We start from the raw sequence: 22,828 nt of genomic DNA, 5'->3' as shown, positions 1-22,828 counted from the left end.
TAGCAAGAGCTCAATAAATCTTTCTAGTGGTGGTCAGTTCCAGTTAGGGGGCTGCTCCAGAATTTCCACTTAGGAAGAGCGTAAGGTGGCTGGTTTGTTGGAAGGGGAGGCTAGGGGGCGCTTGCATAGCAACCACAGTTCATTGCATAGCAACCATAATGTTTACTTGAACTGGTGGACTTGGGGGAGTTGGTGGGGACTGCGGAGAAAGGGAGTTAACCCGCCACCCCAAGGCACTCCACTTTGCGGTGGAGACTAACCAGCACGGTAGCAGGAGAAATCCGCGCCCCACCCCCCACCCCCCCCCGGAGCCGCCCCGTGAGCCGGCCCTCCACGCATCGCCCCCTCCCTCTCGGGGCGGATGGTTTCTTCCGTTCTCTCGGCTGTTTCAGGTTCCGCGCTCCAGAGTCACAAAGCGCGGGGTCACGTGGGCGGGCCGGTGCGCTTTGTGACGCCACGGGCCCCGCCTCCCGGCCCGCCTATCCGCGCACGCCAGCCCCGCCTCGCGCGCGCCGCCCGTGCAATCCCTGCTTAAGAGACCCCGGAGTGGGGCGCTCGCCCGAAGCCAGGCCGCGTCCGCCATAGTGGCTGGCTTGGAGGTGTCGCCGGCGCTGGGTGAGGGCCCGAGAGCGGCAGGGGGGCAGAACAAAAAGAGAGCCCCGAAGCCCTTGCCGTTGCCCGGCCGTTTCCGGGCCTACTCTTGCGGTTCGCGGCCGAAAGGCGACGGGAGCGAAAGGCGAGAGAAGCGCGGAGCACACGGCGAGAGGAAGCGTCGGGGAGCCTCGGCGGCGTCCCCAGGGTCCGCCAAAGCCACCCGGCCGCTGGCTGGGGCCCGGGGTGGTGAGGAAGTGCTTCGAGGCCTAGTTGAGGCCTAGTACCGGCTTTGTGTCTGAGGCGGCGGCGGCGGCGGGGGGGAGGCGGAGCCGGGGGCGGCCTGCGAGAAGGCCTCTCCTCCGCCGACCGCGCGTTTTTGGCCTAGGCCGCGGGCCGCTCGTGGCCTCCGGGGAGCAGGCGACAGGGGTTTGTGTGTGGGGGGGCCTGGGCCTGGGGAAGCTGACGCCGGTCGTCCGGAAGCCAGGAGGAGGCGAGAGGCCGCTCGTGGACTCCGGGCCTAGGCCCTCTCCCCCAACCTTCTCCCGGGGCCTGGGTCACCCCAATCCACGGAAAGAGAGAACAACCGGGAGGTGCGGCCGCGCTATGGACCCCTGACCCCGCGGGGTCATTCGGACTCTAACGTGTGGACTGACCGCTACTGACTGCACCGCCTGCCCCCCGTCTCCTGCCGGCCCTTAGCATGAGCGAGGGGGACCCAGCCGGGTGACATTGTGCCCGTTGGCGGATTCTCGATTTCCCCTTTCCCCGTCCTCGTCCGCTTCCTCCCGTATGAAGTGCTTCTGAGTACCGGGGTCGGGAGGGGCGGTTCTGGATTATTGTTTTTACGAACCCCTGCTTGTGGTTGGGGGGTATTTAATCTCAGGCCTTAGGGTCCTTCGGTGTCTTTTGAGTGTTTCTGTGTGTACATATTTTGCTCTTAAGTTTATAAATATACATATATTGAGAGTGTCCACGTCTCCTCGCTGAACCTTAGGAATCCTTTGGCACCATGTCCTGTGTGCATTATAAATTTTCCTCTAAACTCAACTATGATACCGTCACCTTTGATGGGCTCCACATCTCCCTCTGCGATTTAAAGAAGCAGATTATGGGGAGAGAGAAGTTGAAAGCTGCCGACTGCGACCTGCAGATCACCAACGCGCAGACGAAAGAAGGTAAGGGCCACATGGGCTCCAGATATTTGCTGGTTGAAGATAGATACCGGTTGTGCGAGCGCCTGGCAGGAGACTAACCGCCATTACGTCTCCTGTGGGACTGTTCATTCTAGTACTTTTGGAACAACTTTCATGGAGACCCGAGGGTTGCTGCAGTCGGCCTGGGAGTTGAACTGGGTTGTTTGATTTCTGCGTTCTTGGGAGCATCGGTAACTGGCTAATCCAAAAACGTGGAAGTCTGATTATCCTTCTCAAATGTTATTTAAAATGAAGATTGGGGTGGGAGAGGCCGAGGGGTGTTACATCCAGGTTCTTGGGGTGCTTGTGCCTTGTGGCGTTTTTCAACTTGATTTTTCCTCGGAAGGAGGGGAGGAGAGCATATTGCAGGCTTCTTTTTTGTTAAAGCAGCGTAGAGATACTTCTCTAACTTTGTAATCTGACAGCGGTTTGGGGTTCAGTGGCAAGTTTTCTGCACTCCTTTTCTTCCTGTTTTTGTGTACTTAATTTATTTTTATTTTGGAGTTGCCTGTGTCGTGGAGAAGGGACCATCACTTAAATATTTTTTGAGGAATTAATCCAGCCTGTGTTGAATGTTTTTGGAATTGCTTTTGGAACTTGATATGTTCTGATGTCACCACTTTTGTGGGTAAATTGCAGAATTAGTAATTAAGTGGTTGAACTCTTAATTCATCACGGTAATCTTAAAATTCAGCAGTTTAGTAAGGATTAAAAGTAAAGGGTTTTTTTTTTTAAAGGAGTAATTGCTAGACTTTACATGATTTTATTGTTACTAGGGTACAGAAAGTAGTAGGCTGCTACCGCATGAGTTTCAAACAAGCCACTGATTGGAATCTTTAAGTTCTTTATCCTTTTTAAAAGCATTTTATAGGGGCGCCTGGGTGGCGCAGTCGGTTAAGCGTCCGACTTCAGCCAGGTCACGATCTCGCGGTCCGTGAGTTCGAGCCCCGCGTCAGGCTCTGGGCTGATGGCTCAGAGCCTGGAGCCTGTTTCTGATTCTGTGTCTCCCTCTCTCTCTGCCCCTCCCCCGTTCATGCTCTGTCTCTCTCTGTCCCAAAAATAAATAAACGTTGAAAAAAAAATTAAAAAAAAAATAAATAAAATAAAAGCATTTTATAATGTTGAGAATTTAACATTGGATATGACAATGTGATAAACTGGCTTTTCAGATTATGGCTCTGCATTTGTTTTGGCTTCTTTTTCTCGGTACTGTAATGCTGATGTGTAGTTTTCAGTAGGTCAGTCTTTTGAGTTTTATTAATGGGATGAGAGGAAATAATGTGAAGTTCTAATTAGGTTTAGGGTCTTTTATTGATCACTGAGTTTTTTTTAATCACCAACTTTGGCTTAAGGTGTGACTTGTGTTCTTTTAGTTGAAATCGGGGGGGGGGTCCCTCACTTCTAGCCTATACGAGTTTGGGGTTTTTGAGATTTTATTTTTAATCTCTGCGCAACATGGGGCTCAAACTCACAACTTCCAGATCCAGAGTCCTGCAGGCTCCACCAACTGAGCCAGCCAGGCGTCTCTAGCCTATTGTTTTTAATAGAGCACATCTTGTCATGTATAAGAGCTGTTTTCCATTTATATCCAGGCATAAGTATAATTGTGTTGTGTTAAGGAATGGCACTACTGGCATGACTCAAAAATATTTATTAAGGAAGAACTTTATTTACTCACATGGTAACATCTAAAAAAATATTCTCCGCTCCCCTCCCCCTTTTAAAGCGTCCTAAGGGATTCTTCACATGAAACTTTGGTAATTGTAATTATGTGTAGAATCCTCTACTTAAGGAAAGGAAAAATTGCTGATCATCATGAACGGTTGAGAAACATCTGTTTTAAACTAGTATTCAAGAAAATACCTTAAAAATACTTTTTAAGGCCACCAAAAGTGTCCTTTAAGTATTGTCACACTTCACAGAACAGATGGATTTATGAGACTTTCAGGACATATTGATATGTTAATAATACTTGTAAGTAGGAGGAAAGAATATAAATGAAAGTAAAGAATACAAAGACAATTTTAATCATATGCTAGGCAAGTTTTGTCTTTTACTGGAGTATTAAATGATTTCATCATTTGGAACTTGACTTTGTCCATCTTCTCCACCTAATAATTGAATACAACTTTGTTAGATTGGAGTAAGAGTTGATGGAATTCTTGTCAAAAATCTAAGGGTTTTGTGGCATTGTTATATTTTTTCCTAAGCCAGGACATTATATGATGTATTATTTTTACAAACCCTGAAAACCAGGGAAGTGTTCTGCCTAGCAGCTTATTTTCTTTTATGTATTTATGTGAACTGTCCTTACTGGAGAAAGCTTTGATGTTACATTGGTTAAGAGAGGGAGCTTCTGGGGTGAGAGCATGTGCATTTTGTTCAATCCTCAGATTAGGGGTGGAAAAGATATCATTGATAGTAGTGCAGAGGGTAGTCACTTAATGAGTTTTATGGGAAATAACATCCAGTGTCACAGGCAGTTGAGTAAGAATGGGTTGGGTTTTAGCACCATCCAGTGAATTAAGAGAGTACAGAATTAATGTTTATAGCCTCATAGTTAGGAGATTGCCCAGGAGAGGATGCTGAACTGGATCACTTTAATTTGTTTGAATTAATGTTTAAATTACCCAGTGTATCACATTTCTGTAAAACACTCCTTAGAGGTTTGGAAATCTGGCCATGTTTAGGACCCTTAAATCTGATGAGACCAAAATGCTTGGATCAGAATTTCATAATATAGATTTAAGAGTCTTGCTCCTTTATCTCTAGACTATATTTCAAAACAAATCCTAAATGATCCTTCCTATATATTTTTTATAGCTTTCCCATTGTTTTTCTGTGTTTCAGTTTCCCCCCTCCAAAACAAAACAAAACAAACCTTCATTCTGAACTGAGTGTGAAAGATTTGAAAGCTGAGAATGAAGTATTTTTAAAAGACTCTTATTATCTTTATCCATTTCTCAGATTCATCTTGTTTTTCATTCCGAAATCCATGGTCTTTATATTTTTGGGTCAGAAATTACTTTGGCACCTGGAAAAGGTCTTTTGAACCTAACAGGCTACTTAGCAAGGTATTTTAAGGGTAGGAAGTCACCAGTGTAATTCAGGTACTTAAAAGGTCAAATCTGGTGTAGGGGCACCTGACTTTTAGTCTGACACAGTATTGTGCCGATCAGATTAATAAGTTGTGGTGGAAAGCTACAGTGAATGCTTTTGTTATGTGTTTAGAAACTTGTTGTCAAGTGTTTTTTGTTTCTAGAATTTACTTTTTGAACATCCCCCATCTTCCAATTTTTCTTACTCAGAGCTTGCTGGACATTTGGGACTATCATGAACTATCAAAGCAATGATGATAGTCCTCTCATGGTATGCCTGAATCTGGGAAATTGCATCACATACAGTTTGCTACTTGAAATATACTAAAAAGAACCCTTTCTTGAACAATTTAGTTTGTAACAGGAAATAACTAATAGTGTTATGATTAAAATTAATTATATGTGTGTGTACACACACACACACACACACACCCATAAATATATATAAGCTTAAAATGCTTGTATGTGTGATAAATTGAAATAACTGGAAGAACAGAGGTAGTCGGCCACTGCAAGTCAACTCTGTAATCTTAAGAATGAACCCTAATGCCTGAATGTGTGATTTAGGGAGATGGGTACATTCTTGCATCTGTCTCCCTGTGGTGGGTTATTTTTCTTTTTGGTAATTTTACAAATCCCTTCCTCAGGAAATCTTTTTACCCATAGTTAAATTGGTCCAGTTTCTCTTTTAATTTCATTCTTCCAGAAGTATTGCATGTAATAGAGAATTAAAAGAGTAGAAAATAGGATCCATTCATCCTCCCTGTTTTCTTCTCAGAAAGTGACATCACTGTTCTTCCAGTTGCTTAAGCCAGGAACTCAGTTACTTATGCCTTATTGCTCTTTTTCCTTCATCTTCTCCCCTCCCCCCCCCCCCCCCCCATTAAATCCATTGATTGCCTTATCAGTTCTACCTCAGAACATTCTGATTTCCATGTCTTCACCTGTCACAACCCAGCACAGACCATCATCTCTTACCGGGACTTCACAGCAGCCTCATCATTAGTCACCCTGTTTCTACTCTTGTTCCCTTATGGGTTCATTTTCCACATAGATACCAGAGTTATCTTTTTTGTTTGTTTGTTATTAGTGTAAATCATTGTCATTTTTGTTTAGAATCCTTCAATGACTTCCTGTTGTACTTAGAAACAAAATATAAATGAATATGTGACCTGTACTTTCTAACTGTAGGTCAAGTCATTCTTTTCCTTTCATTATCTTCCAGCTATGCTGGCCTTTTAATGATTTTTTTTTTCACCTGCTTTTCTTTCTGTCTTTAAACACTCTGTCCATCTTTTTTGCACATCTGTCTGGCTTCTCAGTCTTTAAGTCTCAAGCATCAGTTCCTAGAGAGGCCTTGAATCAACATTTTATGCAAAGTTGCATCCCACTACTAATTCTTTTTATAAAACCCTTTTCCTCTATTCAAAACATGGCATAATTTCTTTTGTAATACTCATGTTGAGGGGCTAGGAGAGACAGAATGTCTTCATATAAATTACATATTTTTTCTCATAGATCAGATGTTTAGCGTTATTGGTTAAAGTGGAGAATGACTTAGTCTTACTGAGATTTGGGGTTCCATAGAAGTAGAGGCACCAGAGCCAAGAACCTGCTGGCAGTATTTGGTGTCCTTTGAAGAGAACCTCCTTATGGATGCGGATATTTGTTCTGACATTATCAGTATTCTAGAGGCAAGGAACATGCTCTCTTAAATTTAAATTCCTTTTCCGTAAAATTTGTCTTTGGTTGAAGTTTTCTAATTCTTGAGGACTGACTTACCCAAATCGCCAAATAGAAATTCAACTCTTTATCTTTTTTACAGAATATACTGATGATAATGCTCTAATTCCTAAGAATTCATCTGTAATTGTTAGAAGAATTCCTATTGGAGGTGTTAAATCTACAAGCAAGACATATGTTATGTGAGTGTTTATCAAATCTCATGTATTTAAGTCCTCAAAATACTTTTTTATTTTGTGAGGAAGAACAAGTATTTTAGAACTGAACTCATTACTTTACCCTAATAAGTATATCTTCTTAATCCTTAAAATGGTGAGGATGGGTTTATTATTTCCTATCTCTTCCCCCAGTTAACCTGTAGTTAGTGGTAAGAGCTATCAAGAATTTTTTTGCTTTCTAATATTTACAGAGACAAAATGATGCTCAAATCGGTGAATAAGTATTTGCATACATACCCTTTTGTTTTTTATTGGCACACTTTTATTTCTGACTGTTCTTTCACTACACAAATATATATACATATGTATACATATATGTATATATAGGTGTGTTGAGAGATTTGTCCTAAATATTTTGACAGCATCAGTAATACATTTTCTTCTCAACAAGGGGCTTTTGTGGGGAGGCTGTTGAGTATAGGATTTATTAGCACAGACTGGAATCAGGCTTAGGTTTGACTCCAGTTGCTGCTTCACACCAGTTGTGTGACTTTGGGTAAGTTCCCTAAAGCCTCAAAATAGATTCCTCAAAATAATATAGGGATATGAGTACTTCCCTCCAGAGGAAAGCTGTAAGAATTAAACAGCGCCTGGCGTGTGGTAGATGCCCATTATTGGAGTAAGAACACTGCAATATCTTAGCACTAGGCTAGAGTTTAAGAAATTCGGGAAAGGAGCAGGATTCACACTTAGTCCCTGCTTTCTTGTAATTTTAATGGTGATAGAATTATGCTAATGTGAAAAGGGTAGTGATTTGAAATTCTGGCAAATTCTACTTTTGGCCAGTGAAAAATTCTGGAATTTCCCAGTCCTCGGAAATGGAATGTGTTCTTGGAATTGAGGTAAAACAGTTATTTCTTGGAGCTTTACCTTGTAGGGGCAAACACTCATTCTAAGACAGTCATTAGTTTGCTATAAAGTTATATACTCCATATCCCAGCATTGAGATCTTTTGTGTAATACCTTCTGTGTAGTAACAGTTTTAAAACCTGAATACTTTGTTTTTCTTGTAATTACCAAGTGAACTGTGTGCTTCTAGCTGTGTAATTTTAAGAAATTATAAGGAAGTAATTCCTAGAATTTGTTGTGAAATTACATTTTAATTTACTAAGTGCTTTTTAAAAACAGTAAACGCGTAGTTTTCAGTTGATTTTTTTTTTTTTTTTTTGGATACTAAGAAACTTAGAGAATTATTTGAAGTACATGGGAAAATAAGTTGCCTCTTACAGAATTGCTTGTTAATTCACTGTGTGTGAGGTTGCCTTTGTAATATATTTGCCTTGTAAAATGGCTCTAAGTTTGTTGAGAAAAGGAAAGCTTCATTTTTATATCAAGACTTCCAAATTACATGCAAACTTTTAGAAACTCCTTTCAGATGTTCCCTCACATTTCTCTGTAGTCAGGACAGCATAAACTTCAACGAAGCATTTGAGCATTGTATTTAGAAGCTCAACCCCCATCCCCTTTCCTGTGTGGACTTTTAAGAATTTCTTCTTGGGCTTTATTTGTTATGTACTTGAAAAAATCAATCTGTTCATTTCTTCATAACCATCAGACTCATTCTTTGAACTAAAATAGTGTCAGAGTATGTTGCGTTTTTCTGAAACTTAGAATTCTTGTTTAACTTTGGTCATTGTTTTGAGACTTTTTAAAAAATTAAAGTAACTATCAACTTGTTTTTCTGGATTTGACATTTAGTTTTTGGAGCACAGCAATTTCTTAGGGATCCAAAGTATAAATGTCCAGTGGTCTTCTTTCAAGAAGATCTGATGTGTGAAAGTTTACATTTGTTACCTATTAAAAAAAAACTGGGGAATGATATAATGTGGTTGTTCAGTCTATTAAATAACTACAAAGTTTCTTAACAAGATCTTCATGCTACCTTTGAGAAAACGTTTATTGTTTTCACGTATTCTAGAATTCCTTGGTATGGAATTTTTTTTTTCCTGCAGATCTGTCTTAAATTGTTTAAAGGTGGTAAAGATTAACCTAAGTAATGTATTTATTACTCTTGATACGCCTATTCTAGAATTCCTCTGTACCAAGTTGTTTTCTTTTTTGTTTTGTTTTGTTTTTGTCGCAGGTATGTCTTAAGCTGTTTAAAGGTACTAAAGATTAATCAAAGTAGTGTATTTATTACTTTGGAAATTGGCTGTTTTTAAATGTTTGTACAAAGGAAAATTGTGTTCATAAAGACATGTAATTAGACATATGTGTTAAGATGTTTTAGCACAATTCATAAATAACAACTCATAATTAATGTTGTTTTTGTTTTTGTTTATTTTTTAGAAGTCGAACTGAACCAGTGATGGGAACTTCAAAAGCAGTATGTAAAAACACAATCTCACACTTTTTCTACACATTGCTTTTACCTTTATAATGTAGCAGTGAAGTGAATCATTTAGAACTTAATATCCAACTGATCATAGTACATATTGTAAATAAAATGTATTTTGATGACAGCTCAGTTGAATATGGATATATGTGGCATAATTTGCAGACTTATTTTGTAGAAATGGGTAATTTGTGCCCCCCAAAAAACGCTGTTTCATATTAAATATGATAGCATTCTCCCTGTATGACACTGTGTTGTACAGTTAATGTATGATTCTTTTTAGATCATGTAGGTTTTACACTAATGAACATGATAACATGTTCTACATCTGTCTGTCTATAGTTAGTATTTTGTATGTATGTACAGGCTGTTGTGTGCTTTTTGTTTCTTGCAATAAAAAAAATGTTTGGAGTGTATATTTTGCCATTTTTCACGTTGTATCACTTAGTTTTTGTTAGTTTTTTTTTTCTGCCTAATTGATGGCTTTAAAAAATGCATTAGCAACATGCAAAACTAATATGAAAGTTTGATGCTTTCTCCAAGTTCAGACACCAATAGAAAAAAGCTTTCCAAAGACTTTTGATGCAGCTTTATTATTCAGTTTTGCTTTATTTGGCAATTTCAAGCTTTTATTCTTTGTTGATATCTGTACTATAAAAGTGAGACCTGAAATTTGGGCCCCCTGAGTACATAAACATCTCAATGATGATTTCTACAATTCAGTACATTGTTTTCAAATTTTAATACAAGGTCTTCCAGTTCTAGCCTGTTTAGTTCTCCAAAATAAAATATTTCCCTCTTATAAGATATTAAAATGCTGCATTAATTATAAGCTAATTGAAAGCTGTAGCTTATCAAAGATAACTCCCCTTAAGTGGAATAACATCTTAATTTTTATTATCATAGCTAAAGTACGACACCATGTTGACTTGAAGGTCTTAAGTAAAAGGTAGTGGAAATACCTAAGTTGTGAGGTGAAATGTGTTTCAGAAAGTAGGTCTGTAGTAACGGAGTTCTGTAAACTTGATGGTTCTCTAAACATTTTACTGCTCAGGCTTGATTTGTACACAATACGAGATGTCTGAAATCTTCATTTTAGAATTCAAGGATACTGCTTGCTGTTTCACTTTATCCTTTTTAAATACTACTGATCTTTAATTGTGTATCAGGCATTTCACTAACCTTGGATCATTGCATCTTAAACATGATAATATAGAATATCTGAACTTTGGACTTGTTCTCTAAAATATATGGCCTTTAGTTCTCATGGAACTAAATACAGTGATTCGAAGATCAAAATTTAGAGATTTGGGTTTTTTTCCCCACCCTCTGGGGTATATGGGCTTTTTTTTGTTTTGGGGTTTTTTTGTTGTTGTTGTTTTGTTTTATTTTTTTGTTTTTTGGGTTTGTTTTGTTTTTTGGTGGTTTTTGTTTTGTTTTTGGTTTTTTGGTTTTTTTGGTTTTTAAAAGCATAATGCTGTAAAAAAAAAAAAAAAAAAAAAACAACAAACAAACTGTCCAAGTTTCTGTTTTGCTGGTGATTGGTTTAAAACTGATTTTATGTATCCAAATGCTAGCACAAATCAGAGTGACTATCCTGGTGACTGTAGTGGTTAATGTAACACGTTTTGTATAAAGTATTTTTATATAGTATTTAAACTAATTCAGATGAAGTTTTATTTCTTGAAAACAGTTATTTCCTTTTTGTTTATTAGCATGTGTATAAACACAAATCACATGTTCATAAATAAAGTTAACATTCTTTTAGCCTTGTGTGTTCCCTGGCATGTCTGTATTACACTTATAAGAAGCAGTTTATTTTATGCTTATTTAGGTTTCTCTTTTCTTTTCTTTTCTTTTCTTTTTTTTTTTTTTAATACTTTAAAAGTGGCTTTAATTTTTAGGTAGAATTGTCTGAAATGGAGACATTAGATAACTTAATATCCCCACCACTTATTTGCTTGGGGTACATATGCTGGTGTTTAGGATGAGAGAATATATTCATTAAGCATAATTAATGCCCATCTTATGAATCACGTATTCTTGTACACATTCACAAAAGCCAAGTAAGATAGGGCCACTAAACCAGATTTCTAAATGCTGATTAATAAAAGTAAATGTGTGTACATTTTTGGTAACTTAAGCCGACTGTAATCAAGGATGGCTGTTTCTGTCTGTCCTTAGCTTATTTTATTTAGCCATCCTTCATGTTGGTATTCCAAAGCTGGATGTTCTTCCTGTTTACTAAATATCAGAATTGTATTTTGTAGGATCCTTTAATTGCAAGCGAGTGTAAGTGGCATAAAATATTTCAGATTCTTTCTCCCAGAAGCAAGACCACAAATTAGATGTGGGGAAGTGGGTTAATTTTAATGATGTCCACAGTGTGCATTGATCAGTTTTTATGAAGACGACTTTTTTTAATGTGCATTTTTTAAATCATTAGTATCTGAGAATTAATACATTTATTGCTGCCTAGTACATGTAAATTCCTAGTCATTTTTAAACCATTCCTTGTTAGCAATTTTCACTGATTTCTAGTACCTTGCTTTTTGTAGAAAACTATTGGACACCTTTCACAATTTATGGTAAATTTGACTTTCTCATGGACTTTAAGGTATTTAAGGTGTTAGAATCATTGGTGGGGAAAAAAGTGATATAGATGTTGTTGAGTATCTGAAACCACTTTACCCAGTACTAATGACAAATCAACAGAAAACTAAAAGGACCAGATGGCCCGACATAAGAACAAAAAAACAGATATATCATAGTGGGAAGAACAAAAAATGTTAGTATTTTAGTTCTAGCTGTAAGAAAGTTAATATAACTGCTTTCTCTTAAGGAAGTGATGAGTGTTCATATTCTAGATAGTAATGGGCTATTTTGAAGGGTTATTAGTTTCATTGGTTAGAAACAGTATAGATGATGCTTGACAGCATTTGGTTCTTGTTATTTAAATTCACATAGTTCCTAACTAATGCAAAAAGTAGCCCTTCTCAAAATAGATTGAGATGATCAGAATTTATTCTGGATAAAAATAGGATGTTTATGGTTTGTTTGTTTTTTTTAAGCTTCCTTTGAGATTAGTTCTGTAATGAAAACACTTAAGAGCCAGATGAGAATAAGAACACATTGGTGAATTATATGATTGCATATTAGGAATATGGAATAGTGCATTACAAATTCTGGGGCAGCCCCTCAGTGGGGAGCTAAGAACCTTTTGTTGAAGTAAGCGTCCCAGTAATACTATCCATTAAACTGACTTTTAAAACCCTAAAATATTTATAAGATATATTTTAAATTTAGCAAACATGATTTTTATTGACTGAACTCCTGCTGTGGTAGGCATTGTGCTAAGAGCTTCATATTGAAACTGGTAACATTTCTATTTGGGGCTGTAAGTCATGCTGCTTTTATTTTAATTCTCTTAGTTTTCTGGAATATTTGAAAAATACCTGATGAAGACTCCCTTCATTGTTGTTATTTTTCTTTGATCCAGACATCTTGTTACATTCTCTCCATTTTAAACAAGAGTTCTGACCAATAATGCATGAGAAGCTTACAACATGTTGAATAAGCAACCCAATTACTATATAGGAAGCAAATAATGTTTTCTTTTTGGTACACTTAACAGGGAAATCATGTTTAGAGTTAGATGGGAAAGGGGTGTGTGTGTGTGTGTGTGTATACAGATACACACTTTTTAAAAACTGATATTAAAATCATTTCAGGGGGTCAAATAGTGAAAAATCTTAAAATACCACATTTGAAAATACATTTTTAAAATCTTTCTTATTCAATATATAATACTTTCTCCATTTGATTAAATTAACTTTCTTCACGCATTATTAAAGTCCATCCTCCTAATAGCCCTATTTGCCTTTGCTCCACACTACCACTGGTTTTCCTTTTTTTGATTTAACATCTTTGCTCTGATAAAATTGTGGTTTCTTTGGCAAGAAGCCATTCTTACTCTTTGTATGGGAGAATAAACAAACTTATTCAGACCGAACAGTACATGCTTAAAAAAAGAGAAAAAAGTAGCAATTATGTGGGAGCTGTTTTATTAAAGCAATTATCTGAGCCTTTAAAGAGCTCCTTGTTTTTACCATGTTCTATAATGGCACTCCAGGAAAGTTAGATTTCTTATTCTCTCTAGTGTATATTCTCTTGAGCGTTATCAGATTTAGAAACCATTGATAGACACGGACTCTTATTTAATATTCAGTCACTGCTCTGAGCATATTTTCTGTGATATATTTTTCTTTACCCTGTTTTTTGTTGTTTTTTTTTAATATTGTAATTGAGTCCTCCTCAACTTAAGCCTTTATTATATGTGTGAAATATGTAGAGAAGGGTAAAGTGGGGTGAGCTACGATTTCAGCTTTAAAACAGGGAATAACATTCTTTAGAAAACTTCTAAGAAAATGCCCAATATTTGAACATTAATTGGCAATAGGGACTAAATGATCACTTTCAGATGTTTTCAGTGTGGAACTTGAATGTGTGTTTAATTTTTTGTGAACAGATTGATGACTCTTCTGCATCTATTTCTCTGGCCCAGCTTACAAAGGTATATATATATATATATATCTATTCTTGCAAATATAAATCTTTTTCTAACATCGTATTTTTTTAAATGTGGAACAATTGTTTAAAGAGGGGTTGGGGAGGATATGTCTTACAAAAATATTGTACACATTGTTACTATCCTGTAAAGAGTAGTTGCTGCTTTGAGAAGATAGGGGGAGTGTTTTGTCAGCCTCACCATAATGTTGGAGTATTGGTCATCTTCAAGACAGAAGAAACACATGAAGCTACACTTATTTGGTGGGTTTTTTTCCCCCCTTACACATTTTGTTTAATTATACATTGGAAACTAACAAAGTTCTGGAGGAATTCCCTGGTTTTGGCTGTAAATTATGTGGACTTTCTTTATGCAGCCAAAATAGAAGCTTTCCTTTACATGGACAATTGCACGGCTATTTCTTGAATATTTGAATTGATCCCATGAAGGTCAACATTTTAAATGTGTTACGATTGTTTCTTTATGCTCTAGACTTGTAGTCTGTCTGCATTAGAAAAAGTTTTAGACAACCTAATTTGTTTGAACACAGACTACAGTGAATTGTGTAAATGTGTAAAGCTGTTTGCAGGAATATACCAATGTGTATGTTTGGCAGAGGGGCAAATTGTTACCTCCTGAAATAATTGTATATGCCATGTTTTGCGATAAAATTGCTTGCATTTTCTGCTCAACAATGTGTACCTTTTGTTTGGGAAAGCACTAGTGATGGATTACTTTTTAAAGCAATAGACGTAGCTTGCAAATCATGCCTTAAAAAAAAAAAAAAAGACATTACAGATTAGGCAGATTTTTGAGGACCAAGAAGGAAGTCTTCCAGTTTTCCAAAAATCCTTTTTTCCCTACTATCAAAGTAAAACCAGACTTAGCAACCAAGATTAATGAGTTAGATGGATTTTCCATTAGTGCTGTCCCTATCTTATCCTTGACTTTGTTATAGGTTGTATCCTCTTCCCCTAGAATGTATCCCAAAAGAAATGTCCTAGTAACAAATACAGCTTTTTAAGCTTTTGTTCTGGGGAAACTAAACATTAAAATCGATGATTCTAAAACATGAAGTGGGCTGAAACCATCGTCTCTTAACAATTTTCTAATGCAAAAGTGGTCTAGCATAGAGTTTACATCTTAAGCAGTTTATAGTTCATGGTTTTAATTCTTATGTGCTTGTAAGGACCCTATTTGAGTTTTGGTCTGTTCCTACCATTGTTTCTTTGTGGGAAGCAGTTGGGGAATTTTGGAGGTTTGGGAGATTTTTTTTTAACTACTTGTATATTAATGTTTGGGTTCAAACAAATTAGTTGTTCAACATCTGTAATCCAGTTTTCTGTAAATGTTGCTGTTGTTCTAAGCTCTGTTAATGTTAAGCATTCTTTGTATATAAAATTACAATAAAATGTTAAAACTGGTTGCTTGTTTTGTGGATGAATGTAAAGATAAAACCCAATGAATGGCTGATGTGAGTGCTAGATGCTTGAAGCTTCAAGTTATCAGGACTCACTCCCTTAGACCCTGGTTATATCTAGACTATTCTATATAATACCTTAAAGATGAAGTTCATAAAACTTCGGAGAATCAGATTTAAAATGATGAGTGCTCCGTTGCATGTGCTTTGCACTTAATTTGAAACTGATTCTACTTCTTAAAGAGCCTTTGCCTTAATATCATCTGCATAATGTTCAATTGTTTTACCCATAACCCTACCTCCAAGTTGTAAATGCAAAGTCTTTATGCTACGACACTTGAATTATTTTTAAGGCTTAAAATGTCAAGTGTTTCCTTAATCTGTTTTAACTCTTAGAGGAGTCATATGTAAATCTTAATGTAAGGTACAAACAGGGTCTAAGGTTTGAGTGCCCCCAGCAAGACCTTCAGCCCTGCAGACACCCAAACGTCATGTAATGAATGAGCTAAGGAACTCCTGATGCCTCTTCTAGGTTATACGTGTAAATAGCTTTCAGTTTTAGGTTTTATGCAAGATTAGATACTGCTCTTTACAGGATGAGTGGTGTTGTCTTTGGCTGTGTGGTCTTAAATGTGTTTCTAATGTGTGTGTCAAATAATTACCTGTTAAACAGACTGCCAATCTGGCTGAAGCCAATGCTTCTGAAGAAGATAAAATTAAAGCAATGATGTCGCAATCTGGCCATGAATACGACCCAATCAAGTAAGTCCATAAATGCTTCATACTAATAGGTACATTGGGGTGGATTTTACCCCCCCCAATCAGAAGCTTTATTCTTTCAAGGTTTTGTGTACATGTAATTCTGTTTCCCTTTCAGTTACATGAAGAAACCTCTAGGCCCACCACCTCCATCTTATACCTGTTTTCGTTGTGGTAAACCTGGCCATTACATTAAGAATTGCCCAACAAACGGGGTAAGTCCAAAGTAGAAACCATGGTACACCTTATTTTTCTTACAATGATTTCTTAGCTATCGGATTTTTCTTGGTAAATACTGCCTTCTCTATTACAATGGCAAATGAGCTCAGGCTGTGGAGCCAGATTGCCAGGCTTCAGATCCTGGCTCTGCTGCTCAACGGTTGACTGAGCTTGGGCAGGTTACTTGACTTCTTCAAGCCTGTTTGGTCTTCTCTATGAAACGGACATGGTAATAACAGTATTTACCTCGCATGGCTGTTGCGAGGTTTAAATGAGATCATATATGTAGAGCACTACAGATACTATAAGCAGTTAATAAGCACTGCGTGTTAGCTAATATTAAACAAAGGGTAACTGCTTTCTTTCTTCCTCCTTTCTCCTTTCCCCTCCAAATAGGATAAAAACTTTGAATCTGGTCCGAGGATTAAAAAGAGCACTGGTATTCCCAGAAGTTTTATGATGGAAGTGAAAGATCCTAACATGAAAGGTGCAATGCTTACCAACACTGGAAAGTATGCGATACCGACTATAGACGCGTAAGTATTCTAGTTACGTATGACCTGTGAGGCCACAGCCCGTCCGGGCGCTGGTGTTTTATGTAGGCTTGGGGTCGCCATTTGGCTACTTGGATTTCTTGTGAGCATTGTATAGCAAGACTATTGGTCTCCACATGTTGCATTTCTGTGTGAAGAATGAGAGGCTGCAGTCTGCTCCATTAAATGCAAATTTAGAATGGATTTGGGGGTTTTTGTTACCACTGAGTGCCACTTCCCTTGTGGGCTTCTAATTTTTTCTTTTTCTGTCATACCCTGCTTTCTTCTTCATTCACATACATACTCCCACATGATCTTCTATGCTATCTACATGTGTTAAGTGAAAAAGACCAATGTCTTAATCATTCTGAGAAACAGAAGGCTTAAGCACAAAAGTTGTATAAGATGTCAGGGCAAATTTAAGTGCCAAGAATAAATGAAGAACTGAGTCCTCTTGAATAAGTTTGGATGTACCGTGTGAGTCTTAAACTTCTAAAATAACGATTTATTTTACAAACCCATTAGTTCAGATGAGCTACAGCTCTGTACCCTACAGCTTAGTGCTTATTTGCAATGTGTTTTCAGATCGTATTTTAAGAGCCAATTCTTAATGAAGTGGATAGACCTGAAAACCTACTACTAGTATAATTCAACTGACAACTTCTCATTTTATCTGCTTTTATTAATCCCGCTAATTACCTTTGTGGTTACCCTCACCAGTTATGAACTCACATGATACAGAGCACAGTATTAACTGTCCCTTTGGACTGGGTGCTCCAACAAGTCCTCCAGTGGGTTATGAAGTGAGGGCGTCCTCAGGACATACCTTGAGAAACATCCATTTAGAGAATAACAGTGCCCTTGTTCATCGTGACATGAAGAGAATGAGTAAAAGAACGGTTGTCCTCAGCCTCAAGCTGTAGCGTTGAAACGCAGCATAGTGCGCAGATGAAGGTGATGAAAACGGCAGTGCCGTGGAATGATCTTGAAAAGATTTTATGGTTTTGAGTATACACTTTAGTAAATAGATTGTTTTCATTCACAGATAAGGATTAGTGTTTTCCTGAACTCCTAGCCCTGCTCACTTTCTCCGTTTCACCCCCATCAATTTTTGATCAGTCACCATCCTTTGTCTTGTGGTTCATCTTAGAGCAGTCTGTTTTTACGCTGTTTCTGATTCAGACATTTCATACGTGCTTCCAAACAACCTAGGTTGAAATGGATGGTTTTTACGGACACAATTTAAGAGCAGACCGCTTCATCTTAATATAATATATACAAGTAAAAGTACTTAAATGGAAGTTTGTGTCGGAAAAATTAACATCACCCTTGTGAACCCTAACTAATAATTAACTTCATTGTTTTTGAGTGCTGAAATGCAAAAGCCCATTTGTGCCAGACACACAGCAAATACTGGGGAAATGGGAGCCCAAATATTTTAAATGAAACTTTCACCCTCTCCACTAACACCACTGATAAGCAACTCAGACTCTTCTTCTGTTTCTTTTTCTATCCTCTGTTCTTCTTTTTTTTTTTTTTTTTTTCTTTCTTTTCTCTCTTTTGGGCAGTGGGAGACTCCTCTTTCACAAATTGGGAACAATGGGGCATAAGCAAATTGATACTTATTTCTGGAGTCGTGGTGATGTCTATGGAGCAGCTGCAACACAAATAACACACCTCAGGTACCCTCCTCTGTACAGCTGAGATGCTTTCATTTTCAGCAGTGAGATCGACACACTCTGTTCCTAAATGAGATAGAATTTACCTAGGAATTCCTATGTTATACAAATCTGCCTGATTAGAGAAGATGTGGGTGTTGGAAGCAGTGGTGACAAGTCTGAGAATAGTGTACTTTGGTTTTTTATTTTATTAAAACATTTTTTTTAATGTTTATTTTTGAGAAAGAAAGCGAGTGAGCAGGCGAGGGGCAGAGAGAGAGGGAGACACAGAATCTGAAGCAGGCTCCAGGCTCTGAGCTGTCAGCACAGAGCCCGACATGGGGCTCGAACTCAACAAGCTGTGAGATCATGACCTGAGCCAAAGTCGGACGCTCAATTGACTGATCCATGCAAGCACCCCTAGTGTTTTATTTTCAATATGTTTAATATGCAACATTTCTGCAAAATGTATTTCTACCAGAAAATGGACCCAAAATGACTAAAGTGTTACTTTATATTCTTGTAACACATATTCTAATCATTGAAGTCATTAGTATTTCTTAGTTGGTTATAAATAGATTAATCTCTCTTTTAAAATACTAATTAGAAGTAAACCACTGGTTTTGAAGTCTGATGATTCTAGCTACTAGCTACTGGTGTGGTTGGTTGCATAATATTTCCCTTGAACTGTCCCCCTCGATTGTATGATGTCAGCACCAGTTTCCATTTCCTATATTATAGCATGCTCTCTGATACCTTCACAGGTTTTGAGGACTGTTGGTCTATGGAAGGGAATTCCCTCCATACCCCCCACCCCCTCAAGAAACATGGTAGGATAGAGAAAATTGTGGTTAGGGTGTTGTCATGTCCAAGTTCAAATCCTGTCTCTGCCACTTAAGCATAAACTTGTGGCATTGAATGTGTCCCTTTAATCTCTGGCCCTGAGTTCTAGAGTTGTGGATTCTTAAGATCCTTTTAGCCACTTTTATAGCATTTGTTTCTTTTTGTTATACTTGTTTAGGATTTTGTTTTGTCTTTTTGTTGCTTAGGGGGAGGATGTTCATAACTACTCCCTTATTTTGGAAGGTATTATACTTGTGTAAACGAATTTGGCATCGTACTGAATTATAAGCTCCCATTATGGTATAGTAGAACATGTACTATCTTAGTAATACTTTGTTTTCTTAACAATGTTAAAACAGTAAAACCTTCTTTTACAGAGAAGCATATGCAATTGGGAAGAAAGAAAAACCACCTTTCTTACCAGAGGAACCATCTTCTTCTTCAGAAGAAGATGATCCTATCCCAGATGAATTATTGTGTCTCATCTGCAAAGATATTATGACTGATGCTGTTGTCATTCCCTGCTGTGGAAACAGTTATTGTGATGAATGTAAGAAATGTTGAACCTTCAGAGATACATGTCTTAGAATATGTGTATTTATTTGGAAGGGCTCTTTAGCAACATTGTATGTTTTAATAATGCAGTATGAAATGTTGATAATTGATCATTTAGTTCATCATTGCACCTTTAATAGCAAGAACTGTTTTGTCACTACATTTTTTTCTTTAAACAACAGCCTCTTTGTCCTTTTAAATATTAGAATTCACCATTTCTTCTACCTTCATTAGGGTGACTGTACTAAGGTTTTATAAAATGTAGGACTTTTGTTTCCTACACATTTTATTTTAGTTTTTAAAGTTTATTTATTTTGAGGGGGGGACGCACAGAGAGAGGATCCAAAGTGGGCTCTGTGCTGACAGCAGAGAGGCCCATGGGGGGCTAGAACTCACGAACTGTGAGATCATGACCTGAGCAGAAGTCGTACACTTAACCGACTGAGCCACAGACGTACCCCTGTTTCCTACACATTTTAAATGGTATGCAGAATTTTGAAAGCCTTTTGGGCATTAGAGATTCTAGAAATATTTTTAATTTTTTTTTTTTCAATGTTTATTTATTTTTGGGATAGAGAGAGACAGAGCATGAACGGGGAGGGGCAGAGAGAGAGGGAGACACAGAATGGGAAACAGGCTCCAGGCTCTGAGCCATCAGCCCAGAGCCTGACGCGGGGCTCGAACTCCCGGACCGCGAGATCGTGACCTGAGCTGAAGTCGGACGCTTAACCGACTGCGCCACCCAGGCGCCCCTAGAAATATTTTTAAATGGTACCTAAATCCCTTTCCTGGATGGTGGAAAAATCGTTTATTCTAAAATTCCTAAGTGTAATTGAGAACTGTTCTCTGTAAACATACTACCCAACATTTGCCTTGCGGTTACTTGTGATTTTTTTCTGATCTTTTATATTGGGTTGGGTTTTTCCCACTTGGGTTTTTCTGCCACTTATTTCTTACCAAGATGAAAATGGCATCATCTGAAAATTTCACTGCTTAGTCCTGTTTTGGCCTTTTTCATTTCATAGCTTTGGAATATAAATCTTTATTTTGGGGCCTCTCCAGTGAAGACCAAAGTCAAGAAGAGGTCACTTAAGATTTGTTTCCAAGTGTCTTAGATTTAACAAACCACTTGCATTACTGAATTTTTTACTACACTGAAGCATAATCAGTGAATCTGTAATTTAGTGTTACTCCTCTGTACTGTGCTGTAGGTGTTGCTGATTTCCTTGCCTGAACAATGTTTCTGTTTTTTATAATTCCCTTTTCTCTTAAGTTATTTATGTAATCTCTATACCACATGTGGGACTCCAGCTCACGACCCTGAGATCAAGAGCCGCATGCTTTTCTGATGGAGCCAGCCAGGCACTCCTCCTCCTGATGCTCTTTTAAAACCCTGTTAGCCCTGTAAATTTTTTACCTTTCTAGACTATATATTATTTCTATTTTTGTCCTCTATACTATTCCAATGTTTAGCTAAACAAAGAGAATGGTATTTAGGAAAGAGTGGTTTTTCTCTCAATTTAAATTTTTGTTTAAATTCTATTTATGACTTCTGTTTGTTTTTTTTTTTTTAATGTTTATTTATTTTTGAGAGAGACAGAGACAGAATGTGAGTGGGTTGGGACAGAGGGAGAGGGAGACACAGAATCTGAAACAGGCTCCAGGCTCTGAGCTGTCAGCACAGAGCCCGACGCAGGGCTCGAACTCACGAGCCGCGAGATCATGACCTGAGCTGAAGTCGGACGCTTAACCGACTGAGCCACCCAGGCACCCCAATGACTTCTGTTTTTAAGGTAGAAGTTTCAGCAGAGGAGTGATATCAGGCGAGAGTCTGTACTTTTAAGTTTTTCAATCTTAGAAATGATAAGTAATGTGTGCTTGGAAAGAGTAATGTAATATTTAAAATATATCACATAGGTATAAGAACAGCACTCTTGGAATCAGATGATCATACATGTCCAACATGCCATCAGAATGATGTCTCTCCTGATGCTTTAATTGCCAATAAGTTCTTACGACAGGTAACTGACTTTGTATCCCTTTTGGAAAATTTTTAAAAATTTTTGGTGGTTTAAACTGTGCTTGAGGAAATACCACCTTACATTTTCCTGCATCTTTCTGTTTGGTATCTATAGGCTGTTAATAACTTCAAAAATGAAACCGGTTATACAAAAAGACTACGAAAACAGTTACCCCCACCACCGCCCCCAATACCACCTCCGAGACCACTCATTCAGCGGAACCTACAACCTCTGATGAGATCTCCAATATCAAGACAACAGGATCCCCTGATGATTCCAGTGACCTCTTCAACTCACCCAGCTCCTTCCATATCTTCATTAACTTCTAATCAGTCTTCCTTGGCCCCTCCTGTGCCTGGAAATTCATCTTCTACCCCGGCTCCTGTACCTGATATAACTGCCACAGTGTCCATCTCAGTCCACTCTGAAAAACCAGATGGACCTTTCCGGTAAGTCTGTGTATCTCTCTGGTTTTTCATTGTTGTTTATTGCTTTAGTAGTTGTTATAGTGACTGGTAAGTATCATCCTTGTGAACCACTGTGCTCAGTAAGGTGGGTGACTCCATAAAGTAACCCATTGCTAAACGGGTACTTTTAAGAGATGACTCAGTCTTATTGGAGGAACAGGCAAATGAAGGACTTTCACTTGGCAAATGATTAAGCATCCCAGGATAAAGAACTATACGAGTTGCCAACCACCCCTGTTAAGTGTTGAATTAAAACTCACTTAAATCCTACTGGTTCAGACATGAAAAGGATCTTTGGACATGTAGTCCAGTAGTTCATAAATTCCTTTTTTTTTTTTTTTTTAATGTTTGTTTATTTTTGAATGAGAAGAGTGTGAGCACACATGACCACAAGTGGGGGAGTGGCAGAGAGGGAGAGAGAATCCTGAGCAAGCTCCGCTATGTCAGCACAGAGCCCAACTGGGGGCCTGAACTCACCTTGAGATCATGACTAGAGCCAAAACCAAGAGTCGGACATTAACCAACTGAGCCACCCAGGTGCCCCAGTGGCTCATAAATTCTTGAGGAATCAGCCACTTAAAAAAAAAATAGATGCCAGGGGTCTG

General features: G+C 38.1%; 1 protein-coding gene across 2 annotated transcripts in view; it reads left to right on the top strand.

Moving 5' to 3' along the window:
• The first annotated feature begins 520 nt into the window (after positions 1-520).
• Positions 521-22,828, top strand: part of RBBP6 (RB binding protein 6, ubiquitin ligase) — a 33,082-nt gene continuing 10,774 nt past the window's right edge. For both annotated transcript variants that reach the window (XM_040458744.1, XM_040458743.1), the window contains exons 1-10: positions 521-1,769; positions 6,711-6,810; positions 9,136-9,172; positions 13,710-13,754; positions 15,842-15,930; positions 16,046-16,142; positions 16,543-16,682; positions 19,558-19,730; positions 21,653-21,756; positions 21,871-22,205. In XM_040458744.1, coding sequence (XP_040314678.1) covers positions 1,604-1,769; positions 6,711-6,810; positions 9,136-9,172; positions 13,710-13,754; positions 15,842-15,930; positions 16,046-16,142; positions 16,543-16,682; positions 19,558-19,730; positions 21,653-21,756; positions 21,871-22,205 — 1,286 coding nt within the window. In that variant the 5' untranslated portion in view covers positions 521-1,603. The remainder of the gene's footprint in view (positions 1,770-6,710; positions 6,811-9,135; positions 9,173-13,709; positions 13,755-15,841; positions 15,931-16,045; positions 16,143-16,542; positions 16,683-19,557; positions 19,731-21,652; positions 21,757-21,870; positions 22,206-22,828) is intronic.

This window comes from Herpailurus yagouaroundi, unplaced genomic scaffold, assembly GCF_014898765.1.
Source record: "Herpailurus yagouaroundi ecotype Mexico unplaced genomic scaffold, PumYag 222, whole genome shotgun sequence".
Lineage (NCBI taxonomy): Eukaryota > Metazoa > Chordata > Mammalia > Carnivora > Felidae > Herpailurus > Herpailurus yagouaroundi.
This window is presented reverse-complemented; position numbering and strand designations above follow the sequence as displayed.